The following is a 13,397-nucleotide window of genomic DNA, read 5'->3' on the forward strand; positions in this document are numbered from 1 at the left end:
AGGTAAATAGAAAGAAAAGGTGAGAATCACTCCCTCTTCATTACCTAAATACACTGTTGACATTTTATTACTTCCAACTTCCACTATTTTATTTTATTTTAAAGATTTTATTTATTTATTTGACAGAGGGAGATCACAAGTAGACAGAGAGAGGGTGGGGGGAAGCAGGCCCTCTGCCGAGCAGAGAGCCCGATGCGGGACTGGATCCCAGGACCCCGAGATCATGACCTGAGCCGAAGGCAGCGGCTTAACCCACTGAGCCACCCAGGCGCCCTCCACTATTTTAAATCTGTTATACATAGTTATTATATTCTAAAAATACTTTTATAGGCTGTTTAATATTTAAATGTATTAAAAACTTTTCATTTGTTATAAGCCTTTCATAAGGCTTACATTGACACATTGTTTGAGATAATAAATAGTACCCTACAAATGAGTTGGAACGTTTACACAAGATGGAACATGCTTGATGCTGGACACAACTGGTGTTCAACAAATGGCAGCCACGATTGTCAGAGTTTGCAAAGAACTTTCCTTTTGCTACATCATTTAATTAATTTATAATGGGTATTTCTATCTCACAACACACTTTCCTCTTTAGGAGGAATGGGTAAATCACATGCTTCCCAAAGAGGCCAAGCATGAATTCTTTTTTTATTTATTTATTTATTTAAATTAGTTAATTAATTTTAAAGATTTTATTTATTTATTTGACAGAGAGAGAGAGAGAGATCACAAGTAGGCAGAGTGGGAGAGGGGGAGCAGGGAGCCTAATGTGGGCCTCGATCCCAGGACCCTGAGATCATGACCTGAGCCGAAGGCAGAGGTTTAATCCACTGAGCCAACCAGTCACCCCAAGCATGACTTCTTTAAAAAAAAAAATTTATTTAGAGAAGGGGAGAGACAAGAGAGCGCACATGGGCCAGCCAGGGGGTTGGGGTTGGGGGCAGAGGGAGCGGATGTTAAGCTGGCTCCACGCTCAGCACCTGACTCGAGGCTTGGCTCAATTTCATGACTTGAAATGGTATCAGCCTGATATTTCATGGTATTATGGCTGATATCATAACCTGAGCCAAAATCAAGTCGGAAACTTGACCGACTGCGCCACCCAGGGGTCCCACCAGAAATATATTCTTGCTCCTGGGAGAGAATCCTCCTGCTTGGCTGATTTTGTTAAGAAGGCCAGTCCAGACAGACTGAGCAGGATTGAACATATATATGTTCCATATCTAAAGAGAGGTGTCCTGTGTCCCAACACTCAGAGACCCATGCAGGGGCAGGGTCCTCAGTGATACAAAGAAACAGCAGTGAACTCAGATTTGGGTGAGGGTCTTCATGTTAGGCATCTGGCCCACATGGCATAGAATTGAGGGTCAGTTAATACTCAGTGCTCCTACCTCCAGCCTTTCAACCTCCCGCTCCCTCCTTCCTTTTTTTTTTCCTTCCTCCCTTTCTTCCTTTAAATATTTTATTTGCTTTATTAGCTTGAGAGAAAGCAAGAACAAGAGAGAGAGCACAGAGGGAGCGGGAGCAGCAGATTCCCTACTGAGCAGAGAGCCCAATGTGGGGCCTAATCCCAGGATCCTTGACCTGGCCTGGGCTTAAATCACGGGGCCACCCAGGCGTCCCTCCACTCACATTTCTTTAAATCATGCTTACTCACTTAATGTTTTCACTACCTTTGCTTTGGCTTCCTGTTTGTAATTTGGTTTCCTGGCATTTCTGGCCTTTCTCCTTCCCTCTGTTTATCCCAGACCCTCCCGTATTTGTAGCCTTTTATTCTCACCTCTCTCCAGTCTCCCATTTGGGCCTCATCCCACAGCCTTCCCACAGCTGCTCCTGTCACCGAATGCTTCAAATCTCAAAGCTTCTCTTTCTGAGCTACACCCCTGCTTTCCGCCCCAGGCCTTTTCACTCTGACACTAATGTCCAACCCTGTCACGGGTGTTGTGTCTTCATCTCACCCAAAGAACTAGTCTTCATGGGTTTGGCTTGAAGCTATTACAGCTGACTTTCAATAATTACCTATACATTCTGTCTAAGGAAAAATTTAAAGTGGCTTTCCTCTACCTTTGCGTGCACAAGTGCACACTTTTATTTTTTTAATCTAAATCTTCAAGCTGTTGTTAGAAAGCCCTTTCTTCACAGAAAATCTTATTGGGGGGCGGTGTATAAAATTAAGGTGGAACTCTTGGTGGCAAGTTGGCCTGGAACCCACAAACACCTGAGAAGCCCTTAGAGCACGGGAGGGCTCACACAGGTAGGGGGAGGGAGGGGCGGGAGACCGCAGGAAGCTGTGTGGCAGTGGACTGGGTCTAAACACACAGTAGTGATAATCTGTCCCAGTCAACTGTTGCCTTGTGGGAATATGCCCTCTAGTGTTGCCTGCCACAACATCTATTTTTGAAAGAGAATCCAGAAAGTCAGATTTTATGTGAAATTGCCAGATTTTTAAAAAGTTGAGATAACTGGGGCACCCGGGTGGTACAGTCAGTTGGGTGTCTGATTCTTGATTTCGGCTCAAGTCATGATCTCAGGGTCATGAGGTCAAGCTCTGCACTGGGCTCTGCGCTCAGTGCAGAGTCTGCTTGAAATTCTCTCTCCCTCTCTAAATAAATACACCTTAAAAAAAAAAAGAGCTTTAAAAAATTGAAATAATTTTACATATTATTGAAAAAAAATACCATGTGGGAAAAATACACATGATTTTTCCCAAATACAGCCCACTGGCCTGTTTGGCACCTCTGGTGGAAGATGTGAAAGGTCACACTGGAACGTGCGTCGTCCATCCTCTTGCCCCACTGAACTTTCCCATCTACACGAGTCGTTCATCCCAGATTACAGAGTGGGTTTTGTGCGCACAATGTTTTCAGTGTAGATAATTGATAGGCTGCTTTTTATCAAGCTGATCTAAAATTCAGGATTTTTAAAATGCAGATGAGATGTTAACTCTAAATTCACACCTCACGCAAGATCATTACTCTAACTCCCAAGAAAATAGGGGGAAGAAGGGAAGGGAGAGGAACACAGCCGTCTCCAAGACTGCTGCCATCTCTACGACTGCGGATACGTATCTCGTGGATCACTGAGGCTTCCTGAGCCACTGCTTCAGAGAAGGATGTTTAAGATGTGGAAGGATGTGCTTGTTTGATAAGCTGTCAGGCGATAACCTGTCTCAGCCTCTAGAAGTCTTTTCTAATGACCGTGAAAAGTGCAGTGGTGATCACAGAATTCCCCACGCCACTGTCATGGTGGTGTCCTCTGCTGGCTGTGCCTTTCTGGCCTTCTGCGGAATTGCTGGTCAGTACCGACAATCACTAGGGCTTCTCTCCAGCATGGACTCGCTGAAGTACAATGAGGTGTGAGCTCCGCCGGAAAGCTTTCCCGCAAACGTCACACTCATAGGGCTTTTCTCCAGTGTGGATTCTTCGGTGTCCCAGAAGATGTGAGCTGTAACTGAAAGCTTTCCCGCACACGTCGCACTCCTAAGGCCTCTCTCCGCTGTGGATGCGCAGGTGTCCCACCAGAGCCGAGCTGTGACTGAAGGCCTTCCCACACTTGTCACACTCGTAGGGTTTCTCCCCACTGTGGATTCTCTGGTGATAGAAGAGGCCCGAGCTTTGGCTGAAGCTTTTCCCACACTCACTGCACTGGTATGGCTTCTCTCCGGTATGGACTCTCTGATGCTGAATCAGATGTGAGCTCAGACAGAAAGCCTTCCCACAGTCACCACACTGGTACGGCTTCTCTCCTGTGTGGGTCCTTTGGTGTCGGACAAGGCCTGAGCTGTAGTGAAAAGCTTTCCCACACTCATTGCATTGGAACGGTTTTTCTCCAGTGTGGGTCCTCTGATGCTGAACAAGGTGTGAACTGTAATAAAAGGCTTTTCCACACTCATCACACTGATAGGGTTTTAACCGGTTATGTAGTCTCTGATGGTCAATAAGCTGTGAGCTCTGGATGTAAGTTTTGCCACACACGTTACATGAATAGGGTCTTTCTCCAGTGTGGATTCTTTTACGTCTAATGAGGCTTGAGTTTTGAGTGAATCTTCTCCCACATTCATCACACTTATATCTTCTCTCAGCTGAAGTGTTTCTCTGATATCTTTGTGTCCTTCCTTCATGTTCTTGGGTTTCTCCACATTCAGGGGCTTTTCCATTCATTTGGCCAGAAGACTTTTTGGGAGACTCCATATCTATAGTAAACTTCTGCTTTTGAATCAGTTCTTCTTTCTCAATTCCGATCACATCATCTGAAACAAAAACAATAGATTTCAAGTTACCAGTGAAATATACAGGAAATAAACTTAAACATGTACACTAGAAGCACACAGCTTAACTCTCCCAGCAAAACGGTCTGACAACATTTGAGGAAGAAAGTGGGAGACTGCAAAGGAAGAGAGGACTGGCAGTGTCTGGACTGGTAGGGCATGACATGAGCAGAGTGGAGACAAGTTTGGGAGGAGTCAGTCACCAACAGAAGAAAAGATCTGGGATGCGAGTAGGTTCTGAGGGAAGGGTAGAGAAGAGCAGAGAGAGATGAAGGAACAGGCCCGTGGGAGGAGCAGAAAGGAAGCCGTGGGGGCCAGTGCTGATGTGGAGCTGTGAAGCAGCTCTGTGTAGGTGCTCTGAGGCCTCAGGGAGAACCAAAAAATGAGGGGTTGGAGCACAGGAAAGTACCCTATTTGCAGGTATGCAGAACAAGTAGATCAGAGTCTAAAAACACGGAGCACAAAAGGATGTTATCACATAGGGACAAACAGAGACTGATTTGGCCCCAAAGATATTTGTACTCTACCAATAAAGGAGAATCTAGGAATCTGTGAAAACTGAAGCTACACTCTACCCCTGGGCTTTTAAATGGAGGGGGAGGGGATGGCAATGGGAGGAAAGACAAGTATGGAGACAGCTGAAGACCCAGGAGGCAGCTTACATCAGATCCAACCCCAGGCAGAGGCATGCGACAACTGCCAAAAGGATACTGTGGGAGGAGAGGGAAAGGAGCCGTGGCCAAGCAGCAGGAGGGAGCTCTCTGAGAGCTGAAGTCAACTGCCTCCTTCGTCTTCCGCTGTCTCTATACCTGTCTTTCCTCCCATTGCCAGGCCTCCCCCCACCGACCGAGTTAAAAGCACATCACTTTTCCCTGCATTACTTCTACGTGGTTACAAATAATGCCCTTCACCCTGGGTCCTAACATGGGATTACTTCAGGGAGAATATGCCTTGAGTGGGACAATCTCACCTTTTTTCAGAAACTGTTGACCATTGAGGAAGTGACCACATTGCCCACCCCGGAGGATGGGGGTGTTGGGACCCTGCTCAGGGGCACCTCTGTAGGAGACAGGCAGGGGAATCATGGCGATGTGCTTTTCTTGGGTCAGGATGGATGGGGGTCTGGGTCTGTTAGAAATCCTCCTTTGTATTCGTGACCATTTGCCCAGGAAGTCTCAATGGTCCAGAGTGTAGCTTCAGGCTTGACAGATTCCCAGACTCCCAGCCTCAACCCATGCAAGGCTCAGGTCATGATCTTGGGGTTGTGAGGCTGATGCCCATGTTGGCCACCCTCCTCGGTGCAGAGTCTGCTTGGGATTCTCTTTCTCCCTCTCTCTCTGCCCTTCCTCCTGCTCACATGCTCGAGTGTACTGTCCCTAAATAAATACAATCTTCAAAAAAGCAATGAAAGAACATCATCTTTCAGAGCCATTAGCAAATATAAAATGAACAGTAGGATGGGGCCCAAAACATCACTGCACATACAACAGGACTAAAATTCCTATCAGCACGAGAAAAAACTTTTGGATTATTATTTTAAAAATATCATAGCATAGAAACATAATTTCTGACAATGCACCTCTTTCCCATCTGTTTTGCACATGCTCTTAGGCCTAGTTGCTTTCCCCTCTCCGACTCACCTGGCTAATTTCTATTCTACTTTCGGGATTTAGCTCTCATGTTACTTCCTCAAAAAAGGCCTTCTCTGCCTGCCTTCTTCTTCCCCCATATACAAGCTGTTATGGTACATTTATTTGGTAAGCTCCATGAAAGCAAGGATCATGTCTGCCTTGTTCACCATACCCAGTGCCTTCCATGGTGCCTGGCACAGAGTAAGTACTCAATATTTACGTGACAATGACGAATGATTCTAAGGTCTCCAGGGGAGCCATATGACCCAAGTGTCAACACTAACCACAGTCTTGTTGGTGTTGAGGGTCCTGGATCTCCATGGGTTGAGGCTGAAGATATGTTGCTTCCTTCGCTGGATCCAGAGGTGCTGATGTCCCAGAAAGCAGTTCCTGTGCACAGGTCTGGGTTGAAACCTGAGAACAAGCAGGCTCATCTGTGCATCTGAAGGGCCCACAGTGTACATGATCCCGAGAGCCCATAAAGGATCGGCCTGGATGCCCACTCCAAACCATCCCCCCACTGAGCACAGGTCCCTCTCGGCACCTGTTGGCCTGGTTCATCCAATTCCTTCTCCAGATCTTCCAGCATAGCCACGGCCTCATCCCTGCTCTCTGGGTGATGCTCTTTCGGGCAAGATGGTGAGGAACTGCTCCAGCACCAGCAGGTCCAGCATCTGCTCCTTGCTGTGTATCTCAGGCCTTAACCACTCACAGCAGAACACCCAGAGTTGGCTCAAGGCCTCACGGGGTCCAGGAGTCTCCTTATAGCAGAACTGTTGGAAGCGCTGGCGGAATAACTCCTGGCTGTTTGGGCTGCTGCCCTGTGGGCCAGATCCCTGAACCTCGGCAGGACCTTCTTTTTTGTTTACTTTGAAGAGCCCCTCTGGCTCTTCATGAGCCCTAGGAAGGAACACTGCAGCCATTCCAGCTCCAATGGTCAGAGAGGACAAGAACAAGTGTTATCTTTCAGGGCACACTCCTAAGGTTATAGAAACCACAGTTAAAGACAGAAACACACACACATACACACAGGCTGATTAAATACTTGAACTCACTAAGTCTAATGCTTGTGTTTCAGAAGAGCAAGAAAGCTTCACCCAAATTTAAAGAAAATTTAAAAAATGTGCTTAAGGTCATTCAAGCCGTTTTCTAAGTAGAAGGAATGTCAAGAAAGAGCATTTTTCATAATGCCGAGAATATTGTTGGACCCCTGCTTTCCAAAAATAATAGCAAAACAATCCACTGATTAGGCTAAGGTGAATTAATTCTTATGAATGCTAGCTCTACCTTGAGAGTCTAAGTAGTATCTCCCAGGGAGGAAGGCAGAGTCAGGATATTTATGAGGTTTTGGAGTTTAAGGCAGATCTTTCAAAGCAGAATAAGGATTGGGGAAGGATCATGACACAATAGTTTAGAACTGATGGACACAAGGTGAAGGTTTTCAGCTGAGAGTTTCTGGATCCTACCCACTTAAATTTGGGAGTCTGATAGTCATTCAAGTGGATTTTTTGAGGGGTAATTTCTCGAAACAAATATTATTTGCAACTTGATCTTCTGGGGCAAGAATTTCCTAGAATACTAATGTCATGTTGATAAAGATAGTGGAATAATGTCATACCTGGTGTAGATAAATGAATAGCTAAGTCACCTTAACCTAGGTAGGTAGGAGGCTGTGTGGGTGTAGATGGTTTCAGTCTTCCATGTAATAGCAGACTTAAGCAGGGCCTCTCTGTTTAAACGTGCACCACCGCTTCGGCAGCACCGTGGGCTGCGGTGAAGGACAAGGGCTGTGGATTCCGGAAGACCCACGCTTGAATCTTGTGCTGTTCTCTTACGTGTCGTGACTTAATCTCTCTAAACTTCTATTTTCCCCCTCTGTAAAAATCTTACCTTTTAAAAAATGCATTATTTTGAAATAGTTTTGAATTAAAGGAAACTTCCCCAAACGGCGCAGAGAACTCCCTACACCGTTCACCCAGGTTCCGTTAGCAGTCACGTCTTACAGAACCGCAGCGTAGTAGCAAGACCAGGAAAGTAACTGGTTGGCTAAACCCTCCGGGTAGCGTTGCTCTGAGAGTGACTTCGGACAGCATTCGATCCCGGCCCCCCGCCCTCCCCACGGCAAGGCCTCCGAACAGGCTGCAGTTCTCGCCGTGACCCTGTCGTCTGCCTCAGTTTCCCCGCACAGAAGCCGGGGCCACGCACGGAGGCCCCGCTCGTGTCTTCTCTGCGCCTCGCCCCTGCGACCCACTCGGCATCCTTCAAACACACCTTCACTTCCCCGGCCCTGAGGATCAGAGGACGGGCTTCTGCGGAGGGCGGGCAGAAAGCCGGTTTTCGGAATCATTCCGAGCGAAGGACACGACTCGCAGCAGGTCCCGCCTTCCGAAGAACGAGACAGTACGGCGACTGCGCCAGCCCTGTCCCCTGTCCCCGCGCCGACGAGCGGGCACAGCGGCCCGCACTCGGAAGGTCTGGCTGTCGGTCCGCGCGCCGCAGGGGCCGGACTCCCGACTCCCGGGGAGGCCCGCGCACACGCCGCCCGGGCCAAGCCGGGGGGTGGGCCCCGGGCCGCGGCGCCGCGGTCCGCGAACGCGAGTGTTACCCGGGCCCGGCCCGGCCGCCGGGGGGAGCGCCCGCCAATCCCGCCCGGCCTGCGCCGCTTCCGGCGGAGACGAGGCCTCCCGGGGCGCCGGGGGCGCAGAGCCGTCGGTCCGCACGTGGAGGGGACCGGCGGTCGGGACGCGAGGGGCGGGGGCCGTCTGGGTGAAGACGGGGATCGGGCGCCGCAACCTCGCGCTCCCGGGAGCCTGCCTCCCCGGCCGCGACCCCCGCGCTCCGGCCGAGGACACACCTGCCCCGCGGGCAACCTGAGGTCCGCCGTGCGTCCGGTCTCGGCCTGGGAACCAGCAAGAGGCCCGGGGACCCGCTGGCGTCCGCACGCCGCCGCGAGCGACTCTGCTCTGTGGCGGGATTCTTGCCGCGCGGCCACGCTGGAGACCACTGCGTGAGCGAGAGCGACGTCATTTCTGGGTTTACTGTGTGTCCTGAATTCAAGACAAACTTGCGCGTGACCCTTATACCTGTGTACAGTAGAACTGCGCGCCCAGAGGTTGTAGTGTTGCTAGGAGCCGCTGGGTCCCAGTGTATGCGCCCCAAAGACGGTTCTGGCCTAGGCTTGCAGTGCATTGCTTCCCAGCTTCTGCTATGGAGTCGGGCAGACTTTCTACTGGAATTTCGAGTTATCCGATTTTTAGCGGAACTCGTCTGAAGTCATTTCCCCTACAAATCGGACAGACCTTCATAGACGTGTTCTGATCAATTAGGAAATACCGCATTGCTGTTATAACGATTAGTAACTTGATATTTTCATATGGACTACAGTAAAAATCAGTTAGTAACTGGATTTCTTATTTTAGGCAGTGAGCTCCTTGAGGTTATTCTCTTCATTTTTGTATTACTGAGCTACTGTGTCTTGTGCAAAGGGGTAATTAATTTGTTCCAGGTTTCAGTTTACCTCCTGCGTGAGTGCTGTGGAGAATGAAAGTTAACAGACACTCCAAAAAATTTAAGCAAATTGAAATCCCAGGTAAAGAACAGGGTACTGGAAAAGCTGAACAGCTGATGTGCAGGGGCTTATACATCTATTCGAAGTTTTTTAAGTTGGGTTAAGTAGGAAGCAGAGAACCACTGATGGGCTTTGCTAACTTACAGGACTAGCAGAGAAACTGCCTAAAAGGTAACAAATGAGTAAAACTTCAGTGTTGAGGAGGCACACATAGATGAGCTGTGACAATGCAGGTCACCCTTGTAAGAAGAGAGATGTATTGGAAAGCTGGTTGACTGAATTGAAGACTGATGGTAGAACAGTGGGGTTGGTGTTGAATGTTTTGCAGAGTTTGAGATTTTTTTAAAAAAAGATTTTATTTGGGGTGCCTGGGTGGCTCAGTGGGTTAAAGCCTCTGCCTTCGGCTCAGGTCATGATCCCAGAGTCCTGGGATCGAGCCCCGCATCGGGCTCTCTGCTCAGCGGGGAGCCTGCTTCCTCCTCTCTCTCTTTGCCTACCACCCTGACTACTTGTGATCTCCATCTGTCAAATAGATGAATAAAAAATCTTAAAAAAAAAGATTTTATTTATCTGATGAGAGAGAGACAGCAAGAGGGGGAATCAAGCAGAGGGAGTGGGAGAGGAAGCAGCAGGCCTCCAGCTGAGCAGGGAGCCCAAATTGGGGCTCAATGCTGGGCCAGATCCCAGGACTCTGGGATCATGATCTGAGCCCAAGGCAGATGTTTATTTTATTTTATTTTTATTTATTTATTTTTTAAATATGTTATTTATTCATTGGACAGACAGAGATCACAAGTAGGCAGAGAAGCAGGCAGAGAGAGGAGGAAGCAGGCTCCCTGCTTAGCAGAGAGCCCGATGCAGGGCACGATCCCAGGACCCTGGGATCATAACCTGAGCTGAAGGCAGAGGCTTAACCCACTGAGCCATCCAGGTGCCCCCAAGGCAGATGTTTAACGACTGAGCCACTCAGGCACCCCTAGAGCTTGAGATTTGCGAGAATGAGCACCTGCTGTCGTGGGAAAGGAGCTCAGGTTAGAGGAAGGAAAGGCAGTATATCTCTGGCTTTCTTTTCCAGCTCCTCTAAATCCTGTGTGCTGTACTGAGCCACTTGCTCCAAGACAGATGTCCTTTAGCTGGATTTGATTGCTTTTCTTTGATTTTATTTTTTTCCTTTTAAATTCTGCTTTCTTACCTGGTACCCAGGCTGCCTTCATCAAAAGCAGAAGTATTATTTCTGGAATATCAGCATCTGGATGGCAGGGATCTGTCTTATCTTTCTTTATATTATATGTTGAGTTGTATTAAATGCTTAGTAAATGTTTTTAGTTGCTTGGTTGGTATTAAAGCCTGAAAAATTTAAGGACTTTGTGGAGGGAAAATCTCTATAGCTTTACAATAGCATTACCCAAACCCAAGATTTTATTTTGCGGTGTTAGAATGTATCTTGTCTGTAAGGGGTGTATACGACAATTGTATCAGGGAAATGTTAAATGTTAAATTTTCCCTGGCTTAGGAATTCTCCCAGAACACTCAGAGGAATCTTCCTAAACCACAGCTCTACTCAAGATGAGGATGACTAGGAGTTGAAGACTTTAGCAAACTTGATCCCTAACAATAAGAGCTATTGAATCAGCAGATAACAGTGAAAACTTTTTGAAGTTTATTGCCAAATAAACTCTATTAGTAAAAGAAGGGGGCCAGACTGGGTACAAGAATCTTGGCATCGGAACTTTTGCCAGTGCATTAGGTAGTAATGTTAGCAGGAAACAAATGTCTGGGCCCTAAAAGAAAAACATTTCTGAGCGAACTCTAGGAACGTTGCTATTAGTGGCTGAGGTCCAAGATACACATTAAGGAGCAGATTATAAAGGTGCTGGAAGTGTTCTTGACCATACTGTCCAAAGTGGTATAGGTATATGAAAAACATCCACAACATGGAGGAAGTGAGCGTGCTAGGAAGCTTTAGGGAAAGAACTTGATAATCTAGGATACTGGGTAAGAAGAGTTACAATCTGGGTAGGACAGTTGAGGATGATGGGAGGGGACATGGATGCAAAATTGGAATGAGCAGATCATTACTGAGCTAAAATCTTCCCTGTGGCTCCAGATCTCTTACTCCTTGCTATGTGCCTTCCTATGCCTGAAGGCTAATGAGCTTCTGGTTCCTAGGTCTCCTGTTCTATGTCCCTTGATTATATTCCTTGTGATTTATGACTTCTATTTCTAATTCCCAGTGTGGTTCCCTCATAAGCTCAAATGTATCTAATTTTCTCCAGGTCCCAGCTTTGACAGGTAATGTTTTTAAAGAGAATAGTGAGCCACAGGTCTTGGAGTTTCCAACTCTGGCTTATGGAAATATAGCTTTACTGTCAATCTTAGAGATTCAGTCCCCTGAACCTCTGAAGAGGTTAAGCAGCACAATTTACCTTGAATTCACCTTTGGTCAGACCATCTTTCCAGAGTACTTCTTCTGACCCCCATTTTGTATTCGTCAAAGGTGTAGTCAGGAATTTAAAACTGGTTACTTTTACCCTGGTTTGGGGAGGTCAGTGAAGTTTTCTGGGGAGTCACTGAGCTTTATTAAATGGACAGTGGGCCTTTGAATAGACAGGGAAGGAGAATCATATGGGGAGGAAGAATTTAGAAAATTGAGTGGCCTGTGTATGTCCTCCATAAAATTCACTAACATGTAACAAACATTTACATAACAAGTCATCAGCCTTAAGAGCTATTGAATCAGCAGGTAACAGTGAAAACTTGTTGAAATGTGGAAACTGAACTCTCTCACTGATTTAATAACTTTTAGCACTCCAGCCTTAAGGCGTTTGGGACTCAACAAATGAGAAACAGAGACATGGATCCTTGGAGTCCCTTGTAATGGCTTGTTTCAGGATCAGGTTCAGTACTGAATCAGATTTTCCTGATGGTTTCTATTTGACTACTTATTCTTCTTTTCTCAGATTTCTATTGGATCATTTTATTATCAATGGCCATTGTCCCCACTTTCTCCAGTCTACTGTCTTTCCCTCCTCAGTCCCTCACATAATGTTGCATTAACCTATGGTGACAGATTTACTCTAACACTTCATAGCTCTTGCTACTTTTTCTGTTCATTCATCCTTCAATTCTACATTTGCTTTTTCTGTTCATTCATCCTTCAATTCTACATTTGCTTTGATTCTCCTTTTGATTCTTATTCTTTTCTCATCCTTATAGCAAGTAATCTAGTAAAGAGGAAATAGGATTTGGAATCAAAGTATCTGGAGTCTGTGCTTTACCAGACATCTTAGGGACAACACTCGAGCAGAGAAATCTCTTTATTCTGTCTCTAAAGCTTTCTAGTGTGGCCATTTCCTCTTCATATTTATTGCTATGCAACAAATTACCCCCAAATGTGCCATCTTAAACATACCTATGGTTTCTGTGGGTCAGGAATATGAAGTGACTTTATAGAATGTTCTGGTTCTGGGTTTCTCAAGAGGTAGTAGTCAAGATTTTGGCTGGGCTGTAGTCATCTGAAGAAAGTTGAGGATTGGCTTTCAAGTTGCTTCCCTCACATGGCTCTTGGCAGCATGCCTGAGTGTCCTCACAGTATGGCAGCTGGTTTCTCCCAAAACGAATTATCCAAAAGATCAAGGATGCTGCAATGCTTTCTGTGACCTAGTCTCTGCCACCACTCCCACCATATTCTGATTTTTGCAAGTATACCTCTAGGTCCAGCCAAGACTCAAGGGGAAGGAAATCAGGCTCCATCTTTTGCATGGAGTTGTGTCAGTTGTCTCATGGTTATATTTTAAATCATCACAGGCAAGTTACTTAACCTCTGTGAGCTTCTGTTTCTTCACCTCTGAACAGGGGACAAACATAGTATCTATTTTACAGAAATGAGTTGTGACATTAAATGAAGATATCTTTTGAAAGTGTT

The 13,397-nt window shown here is 46.6% G+C and overlaps 1 protein-coding gene across 1 annotated transcript in view; it reads right to left on the reverse strand.

Moving 5' to 3' along the window:
* Positions 1-13,397, reverse strand: part of LOC101692827 (zinc finger protein 850) — an 87,046-nt gene that overhangs the window by 66,470 nt on the left and 7,179 nt on the right. Inside the window, 1 exon segment of the mRNA XM_045073941.1 lies at positions 3,393-4,077. Coding sequence (XP_044929876.1) covers positions 3,393-4,077 — 685 coding nt within the window.

This window comes from Mustela putorius, unplaced genomic scaffold, assembly GCF_011764305.1.
Source record: "Mustela putorius furo isolate JIRA1106 unplaced genomic scaffold, ASM1176430v1.1 tig00537295_pilon_pilon_pilon, whole genome shotgun sequence".
Taxonomy (NCBI): Eukaryota; Metazoa; Chordata; class Mammalia; order Carnivora; family Mustelidae; genus Mustela; species Mustela putorius.